The sequence below is a fragment of the Bubalus bubalis genome, chromosome 10 (assembly GCF_019923935.1).
Source record: "Bubalus bubalis isolate 160015118507 breed Murrah chromosome 10, NDDB_SH_1, whole genome shotgun sequence".
In the NCBI taxonomy this organism is placed as follows: domain Eukaryota; kingdom Metazoa; phylum Chordata; class Mammalia; order Artiodactyla; family Bovidae; genus Bubalus; species Bubalus bubalis.
The window spans coordinates 60991323-61018564 of record NC_059166.1 but is presented as its reverse complement, the minus strand read 5'-3'; the positions used below and the strand labels follow the sequence as shown (position 1 = coordinate 61018564).

The 27242-nt window shown below is 42.3% G+C and overlaps 1 protein-coding gene across 1 annotated transcript in view; it reads left to right on the top strand.

Annotated features, from left to right (window-relative positions):
- Positions 1-19383: 19383 nt before the first annotated feature.
- RTN4IP1 (reticulon 4 interacting protein 1) overlaps positions 19384-27242 on the top strand; it is a 133888-nt gene continuing 126029 nt past the window's right edge. The window contains exon 1 of the mRNA XM_044924358.2: positions 19384-19586. Within this exon, the coding sequence (XP_044780293.1) occupies positions 19562-19586 (25 nt within the window). The 5' untranslated portion in view covers positions 19384-19561. The remainder of the gene's footprint in view (positions 19587-27242) is intronic.

Here is a 27242-nt window from a genome sequence, read left to right as displayed (position 1 = left end):
ACATTGTAATGTAGATAATTGGGGCTTCCCTGGTAGCTCAATGGTACAGAATCTGCCTGCCAATGCATAAGGTGTGAGTTTGACCCCTGGGTCTGGAAGATCTCCTGGAGAAGGAAATGGCAACCCACTCCAGCATTCCTGCCTGAGAAATCCCATGAACAGAGGAGTCTGGTGGACTACAGTCCATGGGTTACAAAGAGTCAGACACGACTTAGTGACTAAACAACAGCAATATGAATAGTTGCATTATGAGCTAGGTATGCAGAGAGGAAGGAATCTAGCAAAGTCTGTTTATTAAAATTTCTCTCTGTGTCCCATTGCCTCGCCTGGCCCAGGAAACTTCTGTTTACCAAACGTGTGCTCTACCATCTCCAGGTGAATTGTCCTCCCTGGGAAGTCCCAAATCACTACCCTCAACTTTCTCTTTAATCTTTAGCTGAGAGTGGTATATAAAGCACAGCTTCAGCCATTGTGGCAAATGACTCGGTTTTCCTGGGTCTGCCTCATGGATGCAGGCCATTAAAATGTCATGTGACTTTCTGTTTATCTGTCTCATGTCAGATGAGACCAGCCAGTAGAACTTGGAAGGGTAGAGGAAAATTTTTCCTCCCTGACAGCAGCCTGCAGTGGACCCAGTGGGCATGCATGCCCTGCGGCTAATAGGGATTGCTGGAGCATGTAACAGAGCACTGAGGAGGCAGCCCTGGCCATCCTGGATGGGGTTCAGGACAGAGACCCACTGACACGGAGGAATGCGGTGCCCGGTTGGTGCGCAGGACAGCCGGTCCACTCTTGTTGAAGGGCTGTCAAGGTGTATTGTGAGTCTATGGTGTGTGTACATGTGTGTGCGCACGCTGGGAGGTAGTCACTGCTGCTTCAGCTCCCTGCACTCACCTCGGGCTCAGAGCACAAGGTCAGACAACCAAGCCCAGCTGCCACCTGCTGGTACAGCTGAAGTGTCCAGTCAGGATCTTAGTCTGCCAAGGAGAAGCTGAGCAGAGCCGGCCTGAGTTACCGGGGCCCAGAGAAGGGATGGGCTCTGGCTTAGGAGCTGAGGGCATTAACTGGTAACGTTTCACCCGGAAGGTAATGTATCACGTACAGAATAGGAGAAACCCCAGGAGCCAAATTGGAAGAGAGCTATTTTGTGACCCCTTTGGGGAATTCCTGGCTGGGGCATGAACTGCATGGCCAAAATGGTGTAAGAACATGGAAGAAGAATGTAGGGTTGGGTTGGTGAGGTCCTTGAATTCTTGTGGGCTACAGAATTTGGGCAATAAGAAGCAACGGAAGGTTTTGATAGAAAAGAAAGGGGGAATTAAGTGTTTTAGAACTATGACTCTGGAAGAGGGAGCATGGGGGAGTGGAGAATTGAATGGAAGCAGCAAGACCAGCAGATGTTCCTGGGAGAGGTACCTGGGACCTCAGCTGGGGAACAAGGATGAAAGGCCCAGATCCCCATTAAACTCAGTGTAGAAGAGATGAGAAAACAGACCAATATAATCAATCATCAGACAGAGCCATGGGGACTGTGGTTACCATCTTTCTAAATTCCATATATATGCATTAGTATACTGTATTGGTGTTTTTCTTTCTGGCTTACTTCACTCTATATAATAAGACTCCAGTTTCATCCACCTCATTAGAACTGATTCAAATATATTCTTTTTAATGGCTGAGTAATACTCCACTGTGTATATGTACCACAGCTTTCTTATCCATTCATCTGCTGATGGACATCTAGGTTGCTTCCATGTATAAGCAGTGCTGTGATGAACATTGGAACCCATGTCTCTTATGTCTCCTCCATTAGCAGGCGGGTTCTTTACCACTAGCGCCACCTGAAATTAACCTAGAAATTTTTACATACTTAGGTATGGGTGGGGTGGGAGGTTGGTCATAAGCCAAACTCATTTCTACATTTTTATATCAACAAATAGAAAAAAAAACCCCAAAACCTTGTTCTTCCATTTGCAAAAATCTTAGTGATGTCTTTGATTTTTTTCTTTCTCCTACAAATGTTGGCCCATTTCAACCTATATCCAGAACCTAACCACTTTTCACCGCCTCTTCAGCTTCCAACATGGCCCAGGCTACCACCATCTCTGGCCCGTGTCTGGGCTTTCAACCCTGTAGTCAGTGACTAGATGGATCCTATTCCAACATATGTGTCAGAACCTGACAGTTCTCAGGTCAAAAGTCCCCCAGAGGTCGCCCAAGTTTCCCAGAGTACAAGCCAAAGACCTTACATACCTACATACCCTCCTGCCCCCTCACTCCAATCACCAGCCTGTTTTCCACCACCCTCCTCTCTTCACTCTGCGCAGCCACACTGACTGCCTTGCTGTTCTTTGATCACACTGAGCACATTCCTACCTCAGGGGCTTTGTACCTGCTATTCCTTCTACTAGAACACTCCTCACCCCGGTAAACACAGAGACAGTGTTGCTGCTGAAAGGCGAATGAGGCCTTCTCCTGCCACTTGGTGTAAGACAGCACCCTGTCCCCCTTATACCGCTTCATTTCTCTCCATAGTAGTTATCACAAAATATGATGTATATTTGTTTTCATATGTATTTCTTTTTTATCCTACATTAAAATGTCAGTTCCATTAGGTTAAGGACTTTGTCTTTTTCATTCACTGTTGGATCCTCTAGACACAACCGAGAACAATGTTTCCCATGCAGGAGATGTTCAATAAATGGTTAAGGGAAAGAACGCTAGGACTTTGGAGCTTGTCGTCTGGTCTCAATTCAGAGAAGAGACTAGGCTGCCACACGTTTAGTGAGTGGGAAAGCTGGGACAAGAACCCAGGTCTTTTTTTCATTGCTCTTCCCTTTCCACAACTTTCTACTCAGCCATGAAAGCTCAAGACTGATATTTGATAAGTAAGATAATAGGGAATAGTACTGAACGTGTTTCTGAGTGTTTGGCCAAATAAAACTATGCTACTCTTTTAATCTACTAACTTATTGTTCAAAACAAATGTCAGCAATGAGTAGAAGAGGGTGAGGCATGAATTACTATAATTGATAAAAACAGCAGGTTACTGATCAAGTGAGTCATTGTCCTGCACCAGGGAACAATGGTCTGAGTTGTCTGAAAGGAAAATGACTCTGGGAAAGAACTTGATTTGTTCCCTTGATGAACAGGTGATGGAAGGATCTGCTCAATGGCTCCTTTTACCTGAGCGGTGGCTCTATAAACTGCTATTAATATGCTCAGTGTCTACCGTGCAAAGCTCAGAAAGGGAATTGCTCCTCTACAGGGTGGCTTGGGCTCCTTTTGCAGAGAGGATGCCTGTGGAGAAGACTGTTTTGTCCACCCCACACCCACCCCTCTCCAATCCCTTCCTCTGTCCCATCCCTCACCATCCTTTGTAGTAAAGTCTGCTTTGCTAAGACAATTTAATTAAGCTAAAACAACTTCCTAGGTCCCTGGGCTGTTTCTTTCCCCATCGTGTCTTCACGTGCCTTTCTTCCTCTGTACTCCATTCAAATACATTTTCTATAATGGCTAAACATGGAGTTGGGATGCAAACTCAAAAAGCATGGTGTTATTTTATTTGCATATTTCCATAATTTCTCCAGCAGTACGATGGATGAGAGTAGTGGAGGGCTTTCAGATGTCCAATTTGCAGATAGGATGTGTCAGAAAGTCATCTCTTTGGTAATTTAAAATAATTCATTATAAACACTGTGATGCACGTGTATATAAATTAGCTCTAATTTTCACGCTAGGGATTAGGGATAGCATGTGAAGGAAACTAATCAGGAAATCACCATCCAGAAGTGGTTATGCACTGTAAATAGTGTTATAAAAATCTATTCCAGAGAGTCAACTAGCCTAGGTGATGTAAAATAGACTTTTTAAATTGGCTAAATGAAGAGAGTTCAGGCTTTGAGGTTGGATAGAAGACCAATAGGTCCCACCATCCTTCCATGGGAAGAGGGTATCTTTCTGACAAGCCCACGGGCCTTACATGTTGGGGGAGTGCTCCAGTCCAGAAATCCATCTGGCTCTGCCTCCTTCCACTGCCTGGGGGCTCTGCTGCCGGATTCCCTGAGAAGCTCAGCTGAGCAGCTGTCAGAACATTGGGATGTCTGCTTGCTTCTTTTCATGTAATGTGCTTGTTAATATCTAAGTGTGGGGACTTGGCCGAGATTAAAGGAAGGATATAATGGTGATTTTTGTGCCTGATTGGGCTTCCCTGGTGGCTCAGACAGTAAAGAGTCTGCCTGCCAATGCAGGAGACCTGGGTTTGATCCCCAGGTCAGGAAGATTCCCTGGAGAAGCTAAAATAGCTACCCACTCCAATATTCTTGCCTGGAGAATTTCGTGGACAGAGAAGTCTGGTGGGTTGTAGTCCATGGGGTCACTAACAGTCAGCTGAGTGACTAACACTTTCACCTTTTTCACTTTGTGCCTGCTTGATAATGAAGGTTGTTTTTGTTTTTAATAAATTTAAGTATTTATTCCTTCATTTGTAAAGTAATTTAAAAAATTGAGATGTAATGGACATTATGTAAGTTTTAGGTGTATAATATCATGGTTCGATATTTGTGTGTTAATGAAGGTTTGCATGTGTGGCAGAAACTGGCCTAAGAACGACTTTCACCATGACGACCTGCTTGGAGGTGAGATGGTGGGGGAAAGGACCTCCTCTAACTCCAGGTACTTAGCAATATTTACCACAGGGATGTGATAATTTCCAAGTGGTCAAATGGCTTGGGTCTGTTTGCAACCTACATCTTCAGCCATGTTTTACAGTTGTTCTTGATGAAGGTAAAAGTAAACAAGTCCTACTGACTAGTGGAGAACAGCAGGAGGAAACAGTCTCCCTCAGATTTGTCTGTTGATCTACTTAAGGATTCTGACACTTCAGACTTCTTGGTGCCTTTCATGTCCCTCATCTGGGACATAGTGGACACAAAGTGATGGGACTTGGGTTCTCCAAGGTAATGAATGCTATTTAATGAAGGTGAATTCTTTCAATGGTAAATAAGTCAGGCTTGGGGAGTTCAGGACAAAGGATCAAAATATTATTTTTAAATGTGATTTTTGGCATAGAGGCCATTGGTACCTGAGGCTAGGAGAGAGCTACAGAAGGAAGATAATGGGATGAACCTTCAAACTGTAGCATCCTCACAGAAAATGGTCCTCCTGGCCAAGGCACTCCCCTGGCTGAGGCATTCCCTTACACACATGGTTTGGGTTGATGAAGGGTGGTTCCCAGAAGACAAGTGATAGTCCTTCAGAAGAGGTCAGGTCTTCAAGGACCAGATGCAGAAGGGCATCCTTAATTACAGACTGAGAGGGGTGGTGTCCATGCAGACTGAGTGAAGCATTTCTACTGATCCAGATGATTCTAAAACACAGAGGGATGTTATCTTTGCCATTATATTATTGTTGGGTGGGCCTCCCCCAAAGCACACTTCCTAAGAGTCCAGTGCCGTTGTGCCCCAGTGATTCTCTCTTCTGGTCTGGTAAAGGCATGGAGGGAGCGGTCGCTAAAGGCAGCTTTGTCTCTTTTTCAGTTTGAAACACTGGGGGCCGATGAGTTGACATAAAACAAACATAATTACATGTTAACTTCAAAGATGGAAAATACCATGTACACTAAATTCCATAACCTGCCAGGAAGGAAATTATTCACACTGGCCTAATTTTATTTCAGATCTACCTACCATTGTGTAGAATAAAAATGTTGGTGGTTGACCTTATAATTGAATACTTTTATTAGAAAACAATTTTTAAATGATAATATATTACAGAATGGAACATGCCTTGTCCCAATTACATATTTTACTAGTAACTGATAATTATGGATAGTGATGGCCACTTGGTAGAGAATTAAAATCTTTTTAAGAAGAACAGTATAGTATCAGCCATTTTTTTGTCTTTAATTTCTTGGTCTTTTATTTTATTATTATTATTCAGTTATCATTATTAAACACTGGTTTTTTTACTTTCTTGTTTTCATGCATTAACTCAACCTAGTTTGTGTCTAACTTTCTGGTGAAATGCAACATTATTTCACAACAGCTTTCTGGTTCATTTTATTTTAGATGCTACATTGAAAAGTAGAGATCAAAGGAATCTTGGCCATCATTCAATCCAATCCCCTCACTTCAAAGATGAAGAAACTGGTATCAAACAAACTGATACAGCTTATCCAAGGTTGCGCAGCTGGTTAGGGGCAAAGATGTATTTAGAACCGAAATCTCATGACTCCTGGGCCAGGGCTCCTTCTGCATACTGCTCCCAGTCTCCCTGTCCATTCCTTTTTAAAAAATGCTCACTCTTGTCATTCAAGTGAATTCAGACCTTTCAACAATTTTTGTGTCAAGATGGAATTTTCTTCATCCCTACCCCTTGCCTTTTCTCCTCTCATACCTTGTAGGATCTTTGGCAGAATTTAAAAGGAGATTTAAAAAAAATTTGTTATACCTTAAAAAAAGTCAGGGGAGTGAGATAGCCAACTTAAGCAAGATTTGTTTGTTTTGTAGATGCTTCAGTTTGAAAAATCTGAACAACACAAAGGGATTTATTTATTTGTTTAATTAATTTATTTAAATTGAAGTATAGTTGATTTGCAATGTTAACTGCTACACAGCAAAGTGATTCAGATATATATATAGATATATATATATATACACAAACACATACTTTCTTTTTTTATGTTTTTTCCATTGGATATTGAATATAATTCTCTGTTCTAAATAGTAAAACCTTGTTTATCCATTCTACATATAAAAGCTTATATCTGCTGCTCCCAAACTCCCACTCCACCCCTCCACCAAACCCCTCTCCCTTGGCAACCACCAGTCTGATCTCTAAGTCTATGATTCTGTTTCTGTTGAAAGAAACAAAGATTTTAAGATCAGCTAAGGCTCCCAGGTTGGAAACCAGGACACTCAGGTAGGATCTTGAGGTCAGGCAGAAAAAGGGATGCTAGAGGTGGAGTTATGGAAGAAAAACTGGAAAGACAGAAGGGTGTTGGCTACACGTCCAAGGAGGACCCTGTGTGCATTGATCAGAGAGATTTGGCACCATCCTTTAGACTCCATGTTATTGGGTGATCTGCTAATGGTAGGACTCTCTTTTTGGTGGTAGGCTCTATGTATACAGTTATGAACCCAATGAAAATGTAGACATATTATCAAGGTTGGGTTTTAATAATACTACTCTGCTATTTGGAATCCTGTCCCACTCCAGCTAATCTGGGCTTTCCTAAAACAGCTCTTATTATTACTGTTGTCAAGCTGTTCCATAGGGCATCTGTTTAAGGAGGGCGTGGAGAACTGTACAGGATGCACAACTAGAGTGATGCTTGAGACATTTAATTTATTTTTTTCTCAACCCACCCCTACCTGCTGACTTCTAGACCATTTCATCTTATATGAGCATAACATGGTAGAAAGGTTATAGCCTTTGGCTTTAGACAGATCCAAATTCTAATCTCATTATTTCCTAGTTGACGACAAAGTTTCTTTAATTACTCAAATCTCAATTTTCTTATTTCCAAAGTGACAGTATTGATGTATACTTTGTAGAGTTGTTGTGAGAATTAATATAGGTAACTGTATTGGCTCAGATGGTAAAGAATCCACCTGCAATGAGGGAGACCTGGGTTCGATCTCTGGGTTGGGAAGATCCCCTGGAGGAAGGCATGGCAACCCACTCCAGTATTCTTGCCTAGAGAATCCCCATGGACAGAGGAGCCTGGAAGGCTACAGTCCATGGAGTCACAAAGAGTCGGACATGACTGAGTGGCTAAGCACAGCACAGCACATGGCCAGCCCACTCACGATGGCTGTTCTCTTGCTCTGTGCACATTCTCTGCTAGACCAGTCCCTACTTGACCTATACCCAACTCACATGACTGTCCCATCCTCTTAATCATAAGGCTTAATCAGTACCTACCTGTGTGCTTGCCCCCTACACTAGCCACTAGTTTCCCCAGTAACTAATGAGCCAACTTGATATCAATTTCCCCTATAAAGGTCAGCCTCCTCCTCCCCTTAGTGGCAAAGATTCCTTCTTGTAGCCATAATGATGGGGTGTCGCTCCAGGACTTTGCTTCAGATTTGTAAGACCGCCTAACCAATAAATTGTTGATTTCTCTATCCCTGGGCTCTTTCTCGGGTCTTGCAGCTGGGCAATTACAGGGCTTGCAGGCCTGTGGGGTGCAGCTCACAGTAACACACTGAGACAGTGCTTGGCACCCTGTTGTCGATGAGTGGTGACTTTTATTTCTCTGGCACTACTGAGGAGAGGCAAGAGGGAGATGGATGTCTGGGGCGGTGGGCAGGAAGTGGCAGGAGATCTTTTAAAAGGAGGGGGTTTGGGAGATGGTCGGGATGCCTGGTAGGAATAATGAGTTGATATGAAGAAGGATGGATGGAGAGAGGAAAAGAAGGATAGGAAAAAAAGAGGGATAAGGTAGAGAAAACAGATAAGAGCCCCAGGAAAAATAGTAAAAGATGTCCATGAGCAGGTACTGAAGGTGTTTTTATAGCCCTTATACTGAAAGTGTTCTAGGACCTGCAGCATGAGCCTCACCAGGGAGCTTGTTAGAAATGCAGAGTTTCAGGTCCCTCCACGGACCTTCTGATTCAGAATTCACATTTTAAGAAGATCCCAGTGTCCACTAAATCTGTTGATCATGTTTTCATCTGCTGAAGGTAAAGCAGATTCAAATCACCAGGAAGGTCCTGGGGCTCTGTGTGATCTCTGAATTTACCAGGAAGACGTCCCCATCAAATGGGTGGGATCCAGGATGTGACACTCCCCTTGGCACTCTGCTCTGGACAGAAGTGCTCCAAGCCAGAGTCAGGCTGGAGTTTCCCAGGGGTTCTTCAAACTTCTCACCTGGCTCCAGAGTAACAGGTGTGGAGGAACTAGGAAGTGGAATGGTTGACCGCCTGCACGACAGGCATGCAGCCACCTGCCCCTTCCTGCTCCCCTTCCTTGCCTCTGAGCAATGGAAGCACTTGTCTGTGCCCTGCATAGACTGTCTTCATCGCAGGTGCCTGGGAAAGCTGGACTCATGCCCTGGGACAGCCACTTCCCTGTTCCCTGACATATCATAAAGCCTTCATATTGTGATGTTAGGGGCTCAGGGTTTCCCAGTGCAGTGGGGTCTTGACTATAGCTTTCTGGTGACATTGTATTGCTCCCCCATACACACACCCCTCACCGCCGCCAAGTCAGCAGCCAGGCAGCTGATGAAAAAAAGAGAAGTTGCTGGATATAAAAAAGTGTTGCCTCTGGGGCCAACAGGAGAGTACCTCCCCCATCAAAACAGGGGCAGCTCCACTCAGACCCGCCACCTGTCAGGGCCCAGAGTGGCCAGACAATCTTTATTCCAAGAAAAGCTAGGAAGTCCAGACTTTCATGTCAAAACCTTCAATTTTAAAGTTTGACAGTGAATTCATTTTTCTAAACCTTTCTGCTCATACAAAAGACATCTGAGGGCTAGATGCAACTCCCAGGCTGCCACTGTACCACATCCTTCCTGAGTCTTTTAAGGAGAATAGAAATTTTCACCAGACTGGAAATAGGCAAAGAAGACAAAGACTCTTGAATTGCTGCCTGCCCCAGTGTGGTAGGCCCTGGTGATACCTGCCCGATGAGGCTGAGGATGCTGCTTTACCTTTCCAGGTGGACACAGTTTGAATGAAATATGGCTGTTGTACCCTTTTCATGGCAACTAGAAACAAAAATATCAAACATTCAATAAGTTATGTATAATGGGAAGGAGAGACTATCATAATTAGTTGATTAATCATTGTCAGCCTCTTGTCGTGTGCTGATACATGAGTAAATTATGTTCGGAGTATTGATTGCATCCAAGCTAGAATTCCTTTGAGGCTGTCACCTGAAGGACACTGTGACCACAGAGGTCCACCTCAAGTTACTGCCTTTTGCAAAGTGATAATGGGGTGCACAGCCATGTGTAATTTAAGCTCATCTTCCTACAGGCAATGGGTGGTTATGGCCACACTGCTGAAGCTGTATTGCTTTCAGCTTTAATGGGAACCTTTATTGAAACAGAAACCTAATACCATTTAGGTTAATAATATGCCCACTTAATCTTCCTTTCCAGAACTAGCCTGATCTTTAAACTTTCTGAGGGGAGATTGGCAGTGATTCCTCATTGCAGATAGGTATCTCATCAGATAAAGAAGGGTTGGGAAAAACGTTTTTATTCTGCATCATTTTGATTGCTTTTTTCATAGTGAAAGTGCAGTAGTTCTCTCTTATCTCTGAATGCAGTGCTGGTAAAACCAGGGTGTGTTTGTTTCCCAGAAGGAAATTCAGGAATGGGATAAGCTTGTATTCAGGTATTGAACCAGGATTACAGCTATTCATTCCAACTCTGTTCTTTTAATTAGGGCTCCCCCTAGGTGATTAATGGCTAAGAAAATAAAGTATGAGGGCTGAAGGGGAGTCCTGGGAATATGACCAACTGGATGCAACTTTCATCTTTCCTACTCTCAAACCCTAAATTTCTTCCTCTTGGTAGCCAAACAGCTGCTAACTCCTGTGGTTGGCTGGGTGCGGGTGAGGCCTTGGGCTTTGGTAGTTTCCAAGTAGAGAGAATTGTGAGGTTCCTTCTCCCAGTGGGCTAGGCAGGTGCCTGAGAATGATGTCAAAGGGCCAGGAGGGAGGAATGGAAGGCAGCAAATACTGAGAAGAGTTGGGCTGCTGGGGATCAAGTCAACACAGGCCAAGTGTGACTGCACTGGGCTTCCTACCCCAAGAGGCTGCAGAGGAGCCGAATGGGGACTGGGTCCTCCAACCCTGCAGTTGGAGCCGTGTGAGGAGTCTGCAGGGAGGGGATTTCCCAAAGCTTCTACAAGTTAGCCTGTGGGACTGAGATGGCTTTACCTTCTGTCATCTGTGGGGCTCTCATCACTGGGACTCATAAACCACCATGTCTAAGATATAAAGAACCCACACAGAAAAACACCATCTAAAAGGGGCCAGCAGCCAGAGAGAAAAAGTGAAATACATACCCACCAAGGCAACTTTGTGAGAGGAGTGTTTGAGTCGGGGAAGAGCAGGGACATGAGCTTCCATGACAAAATAGCAACTTTTGGTGGGTGGACAGAGAGGGAGAAAAAAGTAAGACTTCAAAAGCCTAAAGAAGGAAGATGGAAATTAAACCGCTCATCTTTAGCAGAGTGAGGGGGGATCAGAAGAGATATGAAGCATCTCTGTGGGGAAATGGGATTTCCTGGTGGCTCAGAGGGTAAAGCATCTGCCCGCAATGCGGGAGACCCAGGAAGATCCACTGGAGAAGGAAATGGCAACCCACTCCATACTCTTGCCTAGAAAATTCCATGGATGGAGGAGCCTGATAGGCTACAGTCCATGGGGTCACAAAGAGTTGGACACAACTGAGCAACTTCACTTTTTGTTGTTGTTGTTGTTGTGGGGAAATGGTGCCAAATTGGTGAGGAAAATAATACCTTGTTTTCATAAAAATGAATAAGTAAAAATTTATATATGAAGCAGTTAGGTTTCCAGGTCTCCTCTCTTGCCTCAGCAAGGAGTAGGATCCCTTGGTCCAGGTCGTCTTCTGTGCCATACCTCCCAGAACACTAGCATTCATGCTTATCCCTCTCATATACTTGTGTACGTGTATAGATATAGATATAGGTATAGATTTTTAAGATTCTTTTCTATTATAGGTTGTTACAAGATATGGAATATAGTTTCCTGTGCTGTACAGTAAATACTTGTTGTTTATCTGTTTTATGTATAATAGGGTTTATCTGTTAATCCCAGATTCCTAATTCATCCCTCCCCCTTTGCTCCCTTTGATAACCATAAATTTGTTTTTTTTTTTTTATTTATATAGTGCCTCACTTTTAAATAAAAGCAGACAATCAAGGGTCACCAGATCTGTGAGAAAATATAATATGAAAGGCAGAGACCAAAAAGAAAGAAAGTTGGAAAAAAAGGGAAGAAAGTATAGGCAACAGAAGAAAACTTAAAAAGCCCTCAATGTCTCTGGAGAGAAAAGGTATTATATTCAAGAAACAAAAGAAGCAATTGAATAATAACATTTAGGGAACAATTTATATATATATTTTTTTTGTTGAAGTATAGTTGATTTATAATATTGTGTTACTTTCTGCTCTATAGCTAAGTGGTTCATTCTTCTCTTAAATATTCTTTTCCATTATGGTTTGTCATAGGGTACTGAAAATAGTTCTCTAAGCTATACAGTAGGACCTTGTTGTTTATCCATTCCATAAATAATAGCTTACATCTGCTAACTTCAACAATCCACTCCATCCCTCTCCCTTGGCAATCACAAGTCTGTTCTAATAGAGATATAGTTTTAATTGGAGATTAAAAATAGGATAGCAAGAGGGAATAATTCAAGAGAAGAATTAGAGGAAATGTCAATATTAGCAAACAGAAATACAGGATTCTCAGTTTAATTTGAATTTCAGATTCAAACAACATTTTTTTTTAGTATAAATATGTCCCATGCAATGCTTAGTTTGTCTGAAATTAAAATTTACCTGCGTATCTTATACTTTATCTAGTTACCCCAATTGGAAGGCAAATTTGATGAAATTTCCAAGAAAATATAACCAGAGAGAGGGGAGATAATAGATTCAAAGATTAGTTGAGGAAATCCAATATTTGAATGATAAGGGAGTTCCATAAATAGAGAACAGAAACAGAGCAAATAAATTATCAAGTTCAGCAAACTGATTGAGAGTCTACCCAGGGCCAAGCACAAGAATGAAAAATCTCCGACGAAATGCATCATTATGAAATTGCATAGCACTTAGGATAAAGCAGTGAAAAAGATCAAGCCACATACAAAGAATCAGGAATGAAAATGGCAAAAATTTTCTACAGAAAACTATGGAGTAATGCCTTCTGAATTCTCAGAGAAAACTTATCTCGGGTCTATAATTCTACACCCCAGCCAAATAGACCATCAGTTTTGAAGACAGAATACGATTTTTTTTCTGGAATCTTTAAAGACAGCTTAACTTCTATGTATCCCTTCTTCAACAGACATATAAAGCCATTGGAGGATGTGCTCCATCAAAATGTGAGAGTTAAGCAAGAAAGAAGCTGAAGACCCCAGGAGAGAGAGGCAGGCAATCCCTAAAACGATAAGAGAGGCTAACCTTAGGAAGATCGCTGAATATAGATTTATATATATATATATATATATATATATTCTTTTTCAGATTCTTTTCCATTATAAGATATTGACTATATCTTATAGTCATTAGATTATTAGATTATAATCTTAAGTCATTATAGTCTTATAGTTATTATGAGATATTGACTATAGTTCCCTGTGCTCTACTGTAGGTCCTTGTAGTTTCTCTATTTTATATATAGTAGTTTGCATCTGCTAATCCCAAATCTCCTAATTGATCCCTGTCCCCTCCTTTCCCCTTTGGTAACCATAAGTTTGTTTTTCTATATCTATGAGTCTATTTTTATTTTGTAAAATAGTTCATTGATAGCATTTTGGGGGATCCACTTATAAGTGATATATTTGTCCTTCTATGTCTGACTTATTCACTTAGTATGATAATCTCTAGATCCATCCATGTTGCTGGAAATGGCATTATTTCATTCTTTTTATGGCTGAGTACTATGCCATTGTATGTATATTAATGTATGTATATACATTATATGTGTATCACATCTTCTTTATCCATTCATCTATTGATGAACTTTTAAGTCCTACAAATATTTTAAAATAAAATTTAACAGACATTCCTAATAAAGTAAATTAGAAAGAATAAAAATAACAAGATTTATAAAAGTGATAAAATGTTTTAAAGACTCCCAAAATGTAAGAACAAATATCATCCTTAATGACAAAAGGAGAATCGTAGGAGATTTGGTCTTGAGAGGTAGCAGCTTGGTCTTGAGCAGCTACTACATAATAAAGAACTATTATTTGCCTGTGAAATTAAGAATTTTAAACTGTATTTCCTAGAATCCCCAGAATATGAAGGACTATCTGCACTTCTTCTTTTTAAAGCACCTTCAACAGTACCTTCACATGAATAATATTTTGCTTATCTGGTCTCCGGAGAAGGCAATGGCACCCCACTCCAGTACTCTTGCCTGGAAAATCCCATGAACAGAGGAGCCTGGTAGGCTGCAGTCCATAGGGTCGCTAGGAGTCGGACACGACTGAGCGACTTCACTTTCACTTTTCACTTTCATACATTGGAGAAGGAAATGGCAACCCACTCCAGTGTTCTTGCCTGGAGAATCCCAGGGACGGGGGAGCCTGGTGGGCTGACGTCTATGGGGTCGCACAGAGTCAGACACGACTGAAGCGACTTAGCAGCAGCAGCAGCAGCAGAGGAGTCATCAGGGCAGGGGGAGTCCTCCGGGTGGGTCTCAGAGCTCAGTTGCAGCAGTTTTCATTCAGAATTGGGTGACATAGGAAAGGGGCCATCTCTAGAGATCTGGGAAGCAACAACCCTAGAGAGCCACAGGGTATCTCAAGAAACTGAAATAACAATGAAAACAAACCGTCTTTCTGATCAGTTGGTTCCACGGAGAATAAAGGAAATGACCAAGGGACCTTAGTGAAGCCTTCTCCTGCCCTGGGAGACTATTTTAAACAGTGGTTCTGAAGCTTAGCCTGTGTCAAATGACCTGGAGGTGTGGTAAACCCTGATCCCTGAGCCCCGTCCGAGTTTCCGACTTAGCAGATCTGGGGGCAGCTGGAGATTTGGCATCTCTAATAAGTTCCCATGTGTTTCCGAGACTTTGGAAATGACTGCCCTGTAGTAGGCAAAAATCAATCCGCTCAGCAACCCTTTTTTTTTCTTTTTTGACCTTATGCCCCTACTGAAAGGGAAAACTATGGATGTCAATAGGCTGCAGGTTGGGGTCACACTCAGAGGTCTGTGGGGCTGTAATAAAACACTCCTCTTGAGGCCAAGGAACAGACGTGGGCCTACTTGGACCTAGGCACTTATTTACATCAATCAAACCACAAATATCTGATGGGTGACTATTGTAATTATAGCTACCATTTATTAAGCACTATCTTTACTCCAGGTCTCCACAGACATTAAATCTTCACAGCAGCCCTACGGCTCCCTCCGCACTGACCCTGCCAGGCATATCCTAGGGCCCCAGGGCCTTGACACGGGCCAGTCCCTTGACCTGAAATGTGCTTCTCTCACATAGCTCTCTCCTCTGTCCGTTCAGGTCTTCATACAAACAGCATCTCGTCAGAGGGGCCTTCCCTGGTCACCCCCTCTAGAATCGCACCTGCCACCCCTGCCCCCAACTTCCATCTCCCCCTTCACCACCTTATTTTCTCTCCTGAGCAGTCAGTCATCACTAACATTCTATATAGTTGGCTTGTTTTGTTTATTATCTGCTTCTCATTAGCACATACGTACCAGGGCAGGGATTGTGTTCCTGTTGTTTCTTCAGGGCGAACTATCTGGAACATAGTTAAACAGTCCATGCATACCTGTAAAATGAACAAATGAAACCTTCAGAGGGACACTCCTTACTTTGTAGGGACGTGCAGAATTTGGTAATGTGAGGATTAGAGCCTATCATTTAAAAACCTTTTGTGAGTGCCAAATTGCTTTAGTTGTGTCTGACTCTACAACCTTCTGGCTGGAAGCCCGCCAGGCTCCTCAGTCCATGAGATTCTCCAGGCAAGAATACTGGAGTGGATTGCCATGCCCTCCTCCAGGGGATCTTCCTGACCCAGGGATCAAACCCATGTCTCTGACATCTCCTGCATTGGCAGCAGGTTCTTTACTACTAGTGCCATGTGCAAAGCCCCAAAAAGCCTTCACACTGGCATTATTTCATTGGTGCTGTTTAAAGGCAAGGGAGGAAAATAAGTAGAAATTACAACAAAGAGAGGATAGGGGCTGGGGTTAGGGGTGGGAGATGGCTGGGCAGAGTGGAAGCATGGGCAGTGACACCTCTCACTTTGGCACTGAGGGGAGCTGCCCCTCATGTCTCCTGCCCAGGGGGGCTCTGAGTAGGTGGGTGTCTCCCCGGGACTCTTAATTGGGGCAGAAAACAGCTGCTGCAGTCAGCAAGCATGAAACACCCTGTCAAAGCCAGTTGCTGAAAAGCAGGATTGGTTTCTGAAGTGACAAAGCAGGGTTAGTTGAAAAGTTCAGTTCAGTCACTCAGTCGTGTCCGACTCTTTGCAACCCCATGAATCGCAGCATGCCAGGCCTCCCTGTGCATCACCAACTCCCGGGGTTGACTCAAACTCATGTCCATAGAGTCAGTGATGCCATCCAGCCATCTTATCCTCTGTCATCACCTTCTCTTCCTGTCCTCAATCCCTCCCAGCATCAGGGTCTTTTCCAATGAGCCAACTCTTCGCATAAGGTGGCCAAAGTATTGGAGTTTCAACTTCAGCATCAGTCCTTCCAATGAACACCCAGGACTGATCTCCTTTAGGATGGACTGGTTGGATTTTCTTTCAGTCTAAGGGACTCTGTTGAAAAGAGTAGCTTGCAAATAGACCAGTCAGCTGACACCAGATGGGACCAGAACTAGGTTTTCACCCAGAAGTGGCAGCTGGCACAGCAACCCAATGGCAGGAAAGACACAGGGTCAGAGATAGGTTGACCAGGAGCCAGCAACCAGACACCTGAGGCAAAAGGAAGAATCTAGACCTATGATTTAACTGCATAAACAGACTGATTAGAAACACTCTCTGATAGCTTCCAGGCCATGTGGAAAATATGAAACATTTCCTCCCTTGGCACCTGTCTCTAAAGGACAGGCTGCAGCATTGATTACTTTGTAACAATATATAAATTCAGTTCCTTAAGGAACTCCAGGCCAGTATGGCTTGTCTCCTGTGTAAATTAAAAAACAAAAAGTGGCTGAAAGGTTGAGTTCACAGTGTTGTGCACACCAGCAGGTGCTCAGATCATGCTCCATGGCACAGTGCCCCAGGGAAGAAAGAGGAAAAAAAAAAAAAATTATGTGAAAGCCGAGAAACAGACTTCACCCACAGTAATCAACTGACCAACAACTAGATGCAGTTCCATTTAATTTCACAGTCATAGCAGAAATCAGAGTGGAAGTCTTTCAATGAAAGCCAAAGTGTGATAGTTATGATCAGCTTCCCCAGTGTTAAAAAGTCTTCTAATTGTCAAGATGATTTGGCAAGTCTTACTTCAGTCTCCATTAAGTGAATGTGGAGGACCTACCATGGACCACAGAGTAAATGCTGCATGGGTCCCCCCGTGACCAAGGGTGATGCCGAGATGTGGTAAGCAAAGGGAGGAACTGTGAGGCTAAGGACTTGGTCTGGGGAAATGGAACTGCTGATAGAGGCTGTTTAATGAAGGGCAGCCAAGGTCAAATGTGCTGGGAATGCAACGGGTGAAACAGTTAAACGGATCTCTTTACAGGCTAACGTGCACTGCGAATCTACAAAAAGACCACAGTAGAAGAGTGTTTCTCAACTATTTGACCCCAGTAATGTTTTTTCAGAGAACCTATATTAGACAAAAACTACTCTAAGCCTAGGTAATGGCACCCCACTCCAGTACCCTTGCCTGGAAAATCCCATGGACGGAAGAGCCTGGTAGGCTGCAGTCCATAGGGTCGCTAGGAGTCGGACACGACTGAGCGACTTCACTTTCACTTTTCACTTTCATACATTGGAGAAGGAAATGGCAACCCACTCCAGTGTTCTTGCCTGGAGAATCCCAGGGACGGGGGAGCCCAGTGGGCTGCCGTCTATGGGGTCGCACAGAGTTGGACACGACTGAAGCGACTTAGCAGCAGCAGCAGCAGCAAGCCTGGGTATCCCTCTGTACCTGTGCTTGGGAAGGAGGCTATGGGCTAAGTGTCCCGTTTATAAGCAGATTCTACAAGACTAGTGGGGAAAGACTTGTTACCACTGTGTTAGTGAGTCCTTGAAATGGATATTCAGTTCAATTCAGTTCAGTTCAGTCGCTCAGTCATGTCTGACTCTTTGTGACCCCATGATTCACAGAACGCCAGGCCTCCCTGTCCATCACCAACTCCTGGAGTTCACTCAAACTCATGTCCATCGAGTCGGTGATGCCATCCAACCATCTCATCCTCTGTCGTCCCCTTCTCCTCCTGCCCCCAATCCCTCCCAGCATCAGGGTCTTTTCCAATGAGTCAACTCTTCGCATGAGGTGGCCAAAGTATTGGAGTTTCAACTTCAGCATCAGTCCTTCCAATGAACACCCAGGACTGATCTCCTTTAGGATGGACTGGCTGGATCTCCTTGCAGTCCAAGAGACTCTCAAGAGTCTCCTCCAACACCACAGTTCAAAAGCATCAATTCTTCAGTGCTCAGCTTTCTTCATAGTCCAACTCTCACATCCATACATGACCACTGGAAAAACCATAGCCTTGACTAGACGGATCTTTGTTGGCAACGTAATGTCTCTGCTTTTGAATATGCTATCTAGGTTGGTCATAACTTTCCTTCCAAGGAGTAAGCATCTTTTAATTTCATGGCTGCAATCACCATCTGCAGTGATTTTAGAGCCCCCAAAAATAGAGTCTGACACTGTTTCCACTGTTTCCTCATCTATCTTCCTCAAACCTCTAAACCTGACTTGGGACAGTGAGCTGGAGACGATGCCTGCCCCTATGGGAGAACTCAGGCTAGGCCTTTTCCAGATATGCCTCACCATTCAAGGCTTCAAATCAGACCTGCCATGGGAGTAAGTTTTTTGTGGATTTTTAAAATGCTATTTGCAATTTACTATATTGATTTTATCAATCTCTAAAGGGTTGCAATTTGAAGAATACCAAATTCTATGTAAACTTAAGTACATTAAAAGCCTTAAACCTCTGAGTTCCATGCTAATCACCTCATGATGTGAAGTGGGCCAGGGAGGCCTTTGGGTGGGTTTTTCCTTCAGGGATTGAAAGTGAAAGTGTTAGTCGCTCAGCCCTATCTGACTCTCTGTGACCCCATGGACTGTAGCCCGCCAAGGCTCCTCTGTCCATGGAATTCTCCAGGCAAGAATAATGAAGTGGGTAGTCATTCCCTTCCTCAGGGGATCTTCCTGACCCAGGAATCAAACCCTGGTCTCCTGTCCTGTGGGCAGATTCTTTACCTTCTGAATCACCAGGGAGGTCTTCCTTCAGAGAAGGTAGTACCAAATACCTTCTTCATGGCAATACAAGATCTTGACTAGGCCCTGCCTTTGAAAAGAACAGGGAAAACTATGATTGAAACTGCTGTTAAAATGAAGCTTTTAAATTTTGAGTGTGATTCTGTGTTCTAAGCGCTGAACAGTTCACAGCTGTCCCCGATTAGCTCTCTATTGGATCACAGGTGAGAACCAGGTAAGGATAAGGCTGAGGCCTCAGCTGCACGGCGGCGTCAGGAGGCTCATGGGCAGACTTAGCGTGGGCAGCCTTACCTGAAGACACTCTTTCCTCCCTTTGCCTCATGATTCGTGTCCGAATGCCACTTCTTGACACCAAATCAGGCTCAGTGTCTGAGGAAGAGTGGACCTAACCACCCTGACCTAACTGCAGATCTCAAATGGCTTCCTGCTGCCTGGAGAAAGGTAAGAAAGATGAATGATGTAAGTTTCTCTACCTATCCTGGTGGAAAGGCCTGAGCCTCAGGGGTCAGCCTGGACCCGCAGGATGTGGTTTCCCAGGCCAGCCCAGGGCCTCCTCCCTGGGCTGCTTAAAGTGTGCGCCCAACTAAAGTTTTTTTTAAATTGATGTTTGAATGTGACATTTTGTGAAGTACTGTGTTTTAAGCTTTAATTTGGAGGGGCCTAGAAAATATGTGTTCTCAGTTTTCCTTTTCCACTCTCTTCTGTTCTTGATTCATTTGATTTCCTTGAACGTTTGGCTGCGGTATTCCCCAGCATTGTCCCTTGGAATAATATCTGTACTAAAAATCTTGTTTGGAAAATAAAAAAGAAAGAGAGAAGTGCAGGTAATGGGGACCTGAGGAGCAGCGAGACTAGTGGGTGGTGGGGGCTGAGGAGAAATGTTAGCAGAATAGAATAGCAAAATCCAGTGTTATTTCAAGACTGAAAAAAAGTGGATTTTACTGTGTTAAATCAATTTAACTTTGCAAATGTTTATTGCTCCCCTAGTGTTTATAAATACACATGAAATAAATGAGACAGATTCACACAGAGTTGAAGAGTTTTCAGAAACTCTGAGTATACCTATAAGGTCTGCTTCAGTTTTGCCCAGTGTTGTAAACTGTATTAATTCTATCTGCAGAAATGAGAAAGTAAGGCATAAGGGTCAAAGGGGGAACACTGGCATTTATCCACAGCTGTTCCAGGTTTTCAGGTTTAAGGTGAATTGGTGGAATCACACGGCCTATGGAGGAAGGTTAGACCAGTGAAGAAAGGATGGGCTTACTTTGAGGAATTTAATTTGGTGGGAAGAGGAATTTGTGTTTTTAACCTGGGTCCTGAGATTAAAGCACAGATATGCTAAATCTAAGGGGAGTATCTTGGTTGATAATTCATTCCTCAGGCCTGCTTAAAATATATATATATATATATATATCAGGGTAGATCCTTTAAGGAATGCTTGTTTTGGTTTAAATAAATTTATAACTGTCCCTCCATAACTGTAGGTTCTGTATTCAAGAATTCAACTGGTTGGGGATAAAAAATATTTGGGAGTTAAGAAACAAGGATATATTGCATAGTAGAGGGAACTACAGCCATTATTTTATAATAAGTTTAATAGATTGTAATCTGTAAAAACACTGAATCTCTATGTTATACACCTGAAACTAACATAATTTCATAAATATACTATGCTTCAATAAGATTATATCAATTTAATTATTCTAATTCCTCAAATTCTTTAATCAATAAAAATGACTTTTAATGATTAAAAAAATATATATTTGGGAAAAATACATTGAAGAGAAGTGGTGAGAGTGGGCATCCTTGTTTTGTTCCTGAAGTTAGCAGGGAGGCTTTCAGCTGTTCACTGTTGAGTATTATGTTGTCTGCAGGTTTGTCATCATAAACGGCTTTTATGTTGAAATATGCTCCCTCTATACCCACTTTGGCGAGAGTTTTTTCTATCATGGCTGGGTGTTGAATTGTATCAAATGCTTTTTCTGTGTCTGCTGAGATGATTGTGTGTTTTGTCTTTCCTTTTGTTAGTGTGGTGTGCCACATTGGTTGATTTGCATATGTTGAACCATCCTTGTGACTCTGGGATGAATCTAACTTGATCCTTGTGTATGATCCATTTTATGTATTGTTGGATTCAGTTTGGTACTATTTTCTTGAGGATTTTACATCTGTATTCATCAGAGATATTTGCCTGTAATCGTCATCTTTTTTTTTTTTTTTTTTAATAGTGTCTTTATTTGGTTTTGGTACCAGGGTAATGGCGGTCTCAGAGAATGAACTTGGGAATGATCTCTCCTCTTCAGTCCTTTGGAATAGTATGAGAAGGATTGGTATAAGTTCTCCTTTGTATGTGTAGTAAGAATTCCCCAATGAAGCCATCTGGTCCTTCCTGGTTTTATTTGCAGGAAGTTATTATTGTTTTGTTTTGTTTTTTAACAGACTTACTTTAGTGATCAGCCTGTTCAAATTATCTATTTATTCTTGACATAATTTTGGCAGGCTGTATGTTTCTAGAAACCTGTCCGTTTCTTCTAGGTTATCCAATTTGTTGCTCATATAACTCAGTATAAAAATTAAAAAGTGGGCAGAAGACCTAAATTAGACATTTCTCCAAAGAAGACACACAGGGGGCCTACATAAAAGATGCTCAACATTGCTAATTCTTAGAGAAATGCACATCAAAACCACAATAAGGTATTACATCATACTGGTCAGAATGGCTATCATCAAAAAGTCTAAAATAGGGAGGAGCCAAGATGGCGGAGGAGTAGGACGGGGAGAACACTTTCTCCCCCACAAATTCATCAAAAGAGCATTTAAACGTCGAGTAAATTCCACAAAACAACTTCTGAATGCCGGCAGAGGACATCAGGCACCCAGAAAAGCAACCCAACTCTTCAAAAGGAGGTAGGAAAAAATATAAAAGACAAAAAAAAGAGACAAAAGAGGGAGGGACGCAGTTCCGTCCCGGGAAGGGAGTCTTAAAAAGAGAGAAGTTTCCAAACACCAGGAAACCTTCTCACTGCCGAATCTGTGCCAAGCTTTGGAAGCACAGAGGGCAACATAACAGGGAGAAAAAATAAATAAACAATTAAAACTCGCAGATTGCGAGGCCTACGGTAACTCCCCCAGCGGAGAAGCAACGCAGATGCCTGCACACGCCATTAGCAAGCAGGGGCTGGGCAGGGAGGCGCGCACGGGCTGCATGGCTTAGAGTAAGAATCTGGCCTGAATACCCTAAGCGCTATCTGAGCGAAATAATTTGGGCTAGCAAACCAGACTGTGGGATATCTACCACGCGAAAAGCCAGCCCTAACCTAAGACACCGCCAGGCCCGCGCACGGAACAAAGGACTGAACAGAGATAGCCGGCTGCAGACCTTCCCCCTCCGGTGACAGGCAGCCAGAGCCAGAAGGGGGCAATCGCAGCCCAAGAGAGACATTATCTATAAAACTGTAAGCAGGCTTCTTCGCTAACTAAAACTTCTTGGGGGTCTGGACGGTCAACATCTGCCTGAGAAGGTGCGCCGGTTTTACACCCAGATAACCGAGTGGCAGGGAGGCGATGAGTCGCAGCATTGGCGCTCGCCAAACACCTCATCACCTGAGCTGCTCGGACCTGGGAAGAGCACAAAACGCAGGCCCAACCGAGTCTGCACCTCTGAGGACTACCCGAGTGCCTGAACCTGAGCGGCTTGGACCTGGGAAGTGCATGCAGCCCAGAGCCGGCCTCGGATTGTTCCCGGAGGAACAACCTAGAGCCCGAGCAGAATGGGCAGGGAGGCTACACGCGCCGTGAGCGGGGGCAGACCCAGTGTGGCTGAGGTACTGCCAGCGCACGCCAGTGTTATTTGTTTGCAGCATCCCTCCCTCCCTCCCCACAGCGCGATTGAACAAGTGAGCCTAAATAAAAAAAAAAAAAAAAGTGTCCTCCACCGTCCCCTTTGTGTCAGGGCAGAAACCAGACACTGAAGAGACCAGCAAACAGAAGAAGCTATAACAGAGGGAACCGCCTTGGAAGCTACAGGCCATAGATTAAAACCCTGTGGTTACTACGGACTACATAGGAAGGGGCCTATAGATCTTGAGAAATATAAGTCAGACCAAGGAACTAGCCAAAAATGAACTGAACCCACAATACTCACAACAAAACCAGAGAAAGTCCTAGATATATTTTTACTATTTTTATGATCATTCTTTCTTTCTTTCTTTTTTTTTTAAATTTTAAGTCCCCTATTGTTCCTTTAATTTTCACTTTTATAACCTATTACTTTGCAAAAAAAAAAGACCTTATTTTTTTCTTCTTCAGCAAACTTCATATGTATATATTTTATAATTTTTTGACCTTGTTTTTTTTTTTTTCTTCTTTTCTTTATCATTGTATTTTTGAAATTCCAAAACCTACTCTAGATTTTTAATTTATGCTTTTTGGTATTTGATATCAATTTTGTACCTGTAGTTTCTTTATAATTTTTGCGACATTGTTTGTTTTTGTTTGTTCGTTTTCTCTCTTTATTTTTCTTCTTTTTTTTTTAACATTGTATTTTTGAAATTCCAAACTCTACTCTAGATTTTTAATTTTTGCTTTTTGGTATTAGTTATCAATTTTGTACCTGTATTTTCTTTATAATTTTCATGACCTTGTTTGTTTTTCTTTGTTCATTTTTTCTCTCTTTCTTTTCCTTCTTCTTTTCTTTAACATCGTATTCTTGAAATTCCAAACTCTACTCTAGATTTTTAATTTTTGCTTTTATGTATTTGTTACCAATTTTGTACCTTTAAGAACCCAATCTTCAGGACCCATTTTTCACTAGGGAGCGAGATTACTGGTTTGACTGCTCTCTCTCCCTTTGGACTCTCCTTTTTCTCCCCCAGGTCGCCTGTGTCTCCTCCTTAACCCCCCTCTACTCTACCCAACTCTGTGAATTTCTGTGTGTTCCAGACGGTGGAGAACACTTAGGGAACTGATTACTGGCTGGATCTGTCTCCTTCCTTTTCATTCCCCCCTTTTATCCTCCTGGCCACCTCTGTCTCCTTCCTCCTTCTTCTCTTCTCTGTATAACTCCGTGAACATCACTGAGCGGTCCAGTTGTGGAGTGCACATAAGGAAGTGACTACTGGCTAGCCCACTCTCTCCACTATTGATTCCACCTCATCTCATTTGGGTCACCTCTAACTCCCTCCTCCCTCTTCTCTTCTCCATGTAACGCTGTGAACCTCTCTGAGTGACCCTCACAGTAGAGAAACTTTTCATCTTTAAGGTAGATGTTTTATCAATGGTGCTGTATAGAAGGAGAAGTTTTGAAACTACTGTAAAAATAAGACCGATAACTGGAAGCAGGAGGCTTAAGTCCAAACCCTGACTCCAGGGAACTCCTGACTCCAAGGAACATTAATTGACAGGAGCTCATCAAATGCCTCCATACCGACACTGAAACCAAGCACCACACAAGGGCCAACAAGTTCCAGGGCAAGACATACCAAGCAAATTCTCCAGCAACAAAGGAACACAGCCCTGAGCTTCAAGATACAGGCTGCCCAAAGTCACCCCAAAACCATAGACATCTCATAACTCATTACTGGACATTTCATTGCACTCCAGAGAGAAGAAATACAGCTCCATCCACCAGAACACCGACACAAGCTTCCCTAACCAGGAAACCTTGACAAGCCACCTGTAAAAACCCACACACAGCGAGGAAATGCCACAATAAAGAGAACTCCACAAACTGCCAGAATACAGAAAGGACACCCCAAACTCAGCAATATAAACAAGATGAAGAGACAGAGGAATACCCAGCAGATAAAGGAACAGGATAAATGCCCACCAAACTAAACAAAAGAGGAAGAGATAGGGAATCTACCTGATAAAGAATTCCAAATAATGATAGTGAAATTGATCCAAAATCTTGAAATTAAAATGGAATCACAGATAAATAGCCTGGAGACAAGGATTGAGAAGATGCAAGAAAGGTTTAACAAGGACCTAAAGAAATAAAAAAGAGTCAATATATAATGAATAATGCAATAAATGAAATTAAAAACACTCTGGAGGCAACAAATAGTAGAATAACAGAGGCAGAAGATAGGATTAGTGAATTAGAAGATAGAATGGTAGAAATAAATGAATCAGAGAGGATAAAAGAAAAACGAATTAGAAGAAATGAGGACAATCTCAGAGACCTCCAGGACAATATTAAACGCTACAACATTCGAATCATAGGGGTCCCAGAAGAAGAAGACAAAAAAAGAAAGACCATGAGAAAATACTTGAGGAGTTAATAGTTGAAAACTTCCCTAAAATGGGGAAGGAAATAATCACCCAAGTCCAAGAAACCCAGAGAGTCCCAAACAGGATAAACCCAAGGTGAAACACCCCAAGACACATATTAATCAAATTAACAAAGATCAAACACAAAGAACAAATATTAAAAGCAGCAAGGGAAAAACAACAAATAACACACAAGGGAATTCCCATAAGGATAACAGCTGATCTTTCAATAGAAACTCTTCAAGCCAGGAGGGAATGGCAAGACATACTTAAAATGATGAAAGAAAATAACCTACAGCCCAGATTATTGTACCCAGCAAGGATCTCATTCAAGTATGAAGGAGAAATCAAAAGCTTTTCAGACAAGCAAAAGCTGAGAGAATTCTGCACCACCAAACCAGCTCTCCAACAAATACTAAAGGATATTCTCTAGACAGGAAACACAAAAATGGTGTATAAATTCGAACCCAAAACAATAAAGTAAATGGCAACGGGATCATACTTATCAGTAATTACCTTAAACGTAAATGGGTTGAATGCCCCAACCAAAAGACAAAGACTGGCTGAATGGATACAAAAACAAGACCCCTACATATGTTGTCTACAAGCGACCCACCTCAAAACAGGGGACACATACAGACTGAAAGTGAAGGGCTGGAAAAAGATTTTCCATGCAAATAGGGACCAAAAGAAAGCAGGAGTAGCAATACTCATATCAGATACAATAGACTTTAAAACAAAGGCTGTGAAAAGAGACAAAGATGGTCACTACATAATGATCAAAGGATCAATCCAAGAAGAAGATATAACAATTATATATGCACCCAACATGGGAGCACCGCAGTATGTAAGACAAATGCTAACAAGTATGAAAGGAGAAATTAACAATAACACAATAATAGTGGGAGACTTTAATACCCCACTCACACCTATGGATAGATCAACTAAACAGAAAATTAACAAGGAAACACAAACTTTAAACGATACAACAGACCAGTTAGACCTAATTGATAGGACATTTCATCCCAAAACAATGAATTTCACCTTTTTCTCAAGCGCACATGGAACCTTCTCCAGGATAGATCACATCCTGGGCCATAAAGCTAGCCTTGGTAAATTCAAAAAAATTGAAATCATTCCAAGCGTCTTTTCTGACCACAATGCAGTAAGATTAGATCTCAATTACAAGAGAAAAACTATTAAAAATTCCAACATATGGAGGCTGAACAACATGCTGCTGAATAACCAACAAATCACAGAAGAAATCAAAAAAGAAATCAAAATCTGCATAGAAACGAATGAAAATGAAAACAACAACCCAAAACCTGTGGGACACGGTAAAAGCAGTCCTAAGGGGAAAGTTCATAGCAATACAGTCACACCTCAAGAAACAAGAAAAAAGTCAAATAAATAACCTAACTCGACACCTAAAGCAACTAGAAAAGGAAGAAATGAAGAACCCCAGGGTTAGTAGAAGGAAAGAAATCTTAAAACTTAGAGCAGAAATAAATGCAAAGAAACAAAAGAGACCATAGCAAAAATCAACAAAACCAAAAGCTGGTTTTTTGAAAGGATAAATAAAATTGACAAACCATTAGCCAGACTCATCAAGAAACAAAGGGAGAAAAATCAAATCAATAAAATTAGAAATGAAAATGAAGAGATCACAACAGACAACACAGAAATACAAAGGATCATAAGAGACTACTATCAACAATTATATGCCAATAAAATGGACAACGTGGAAGAAATGGACAAATTCTTAGAAAAGTTCAACTTTCCAAAACTCGACCAGAAAGAAATAGAAAATCTTAACAGACCCATCAC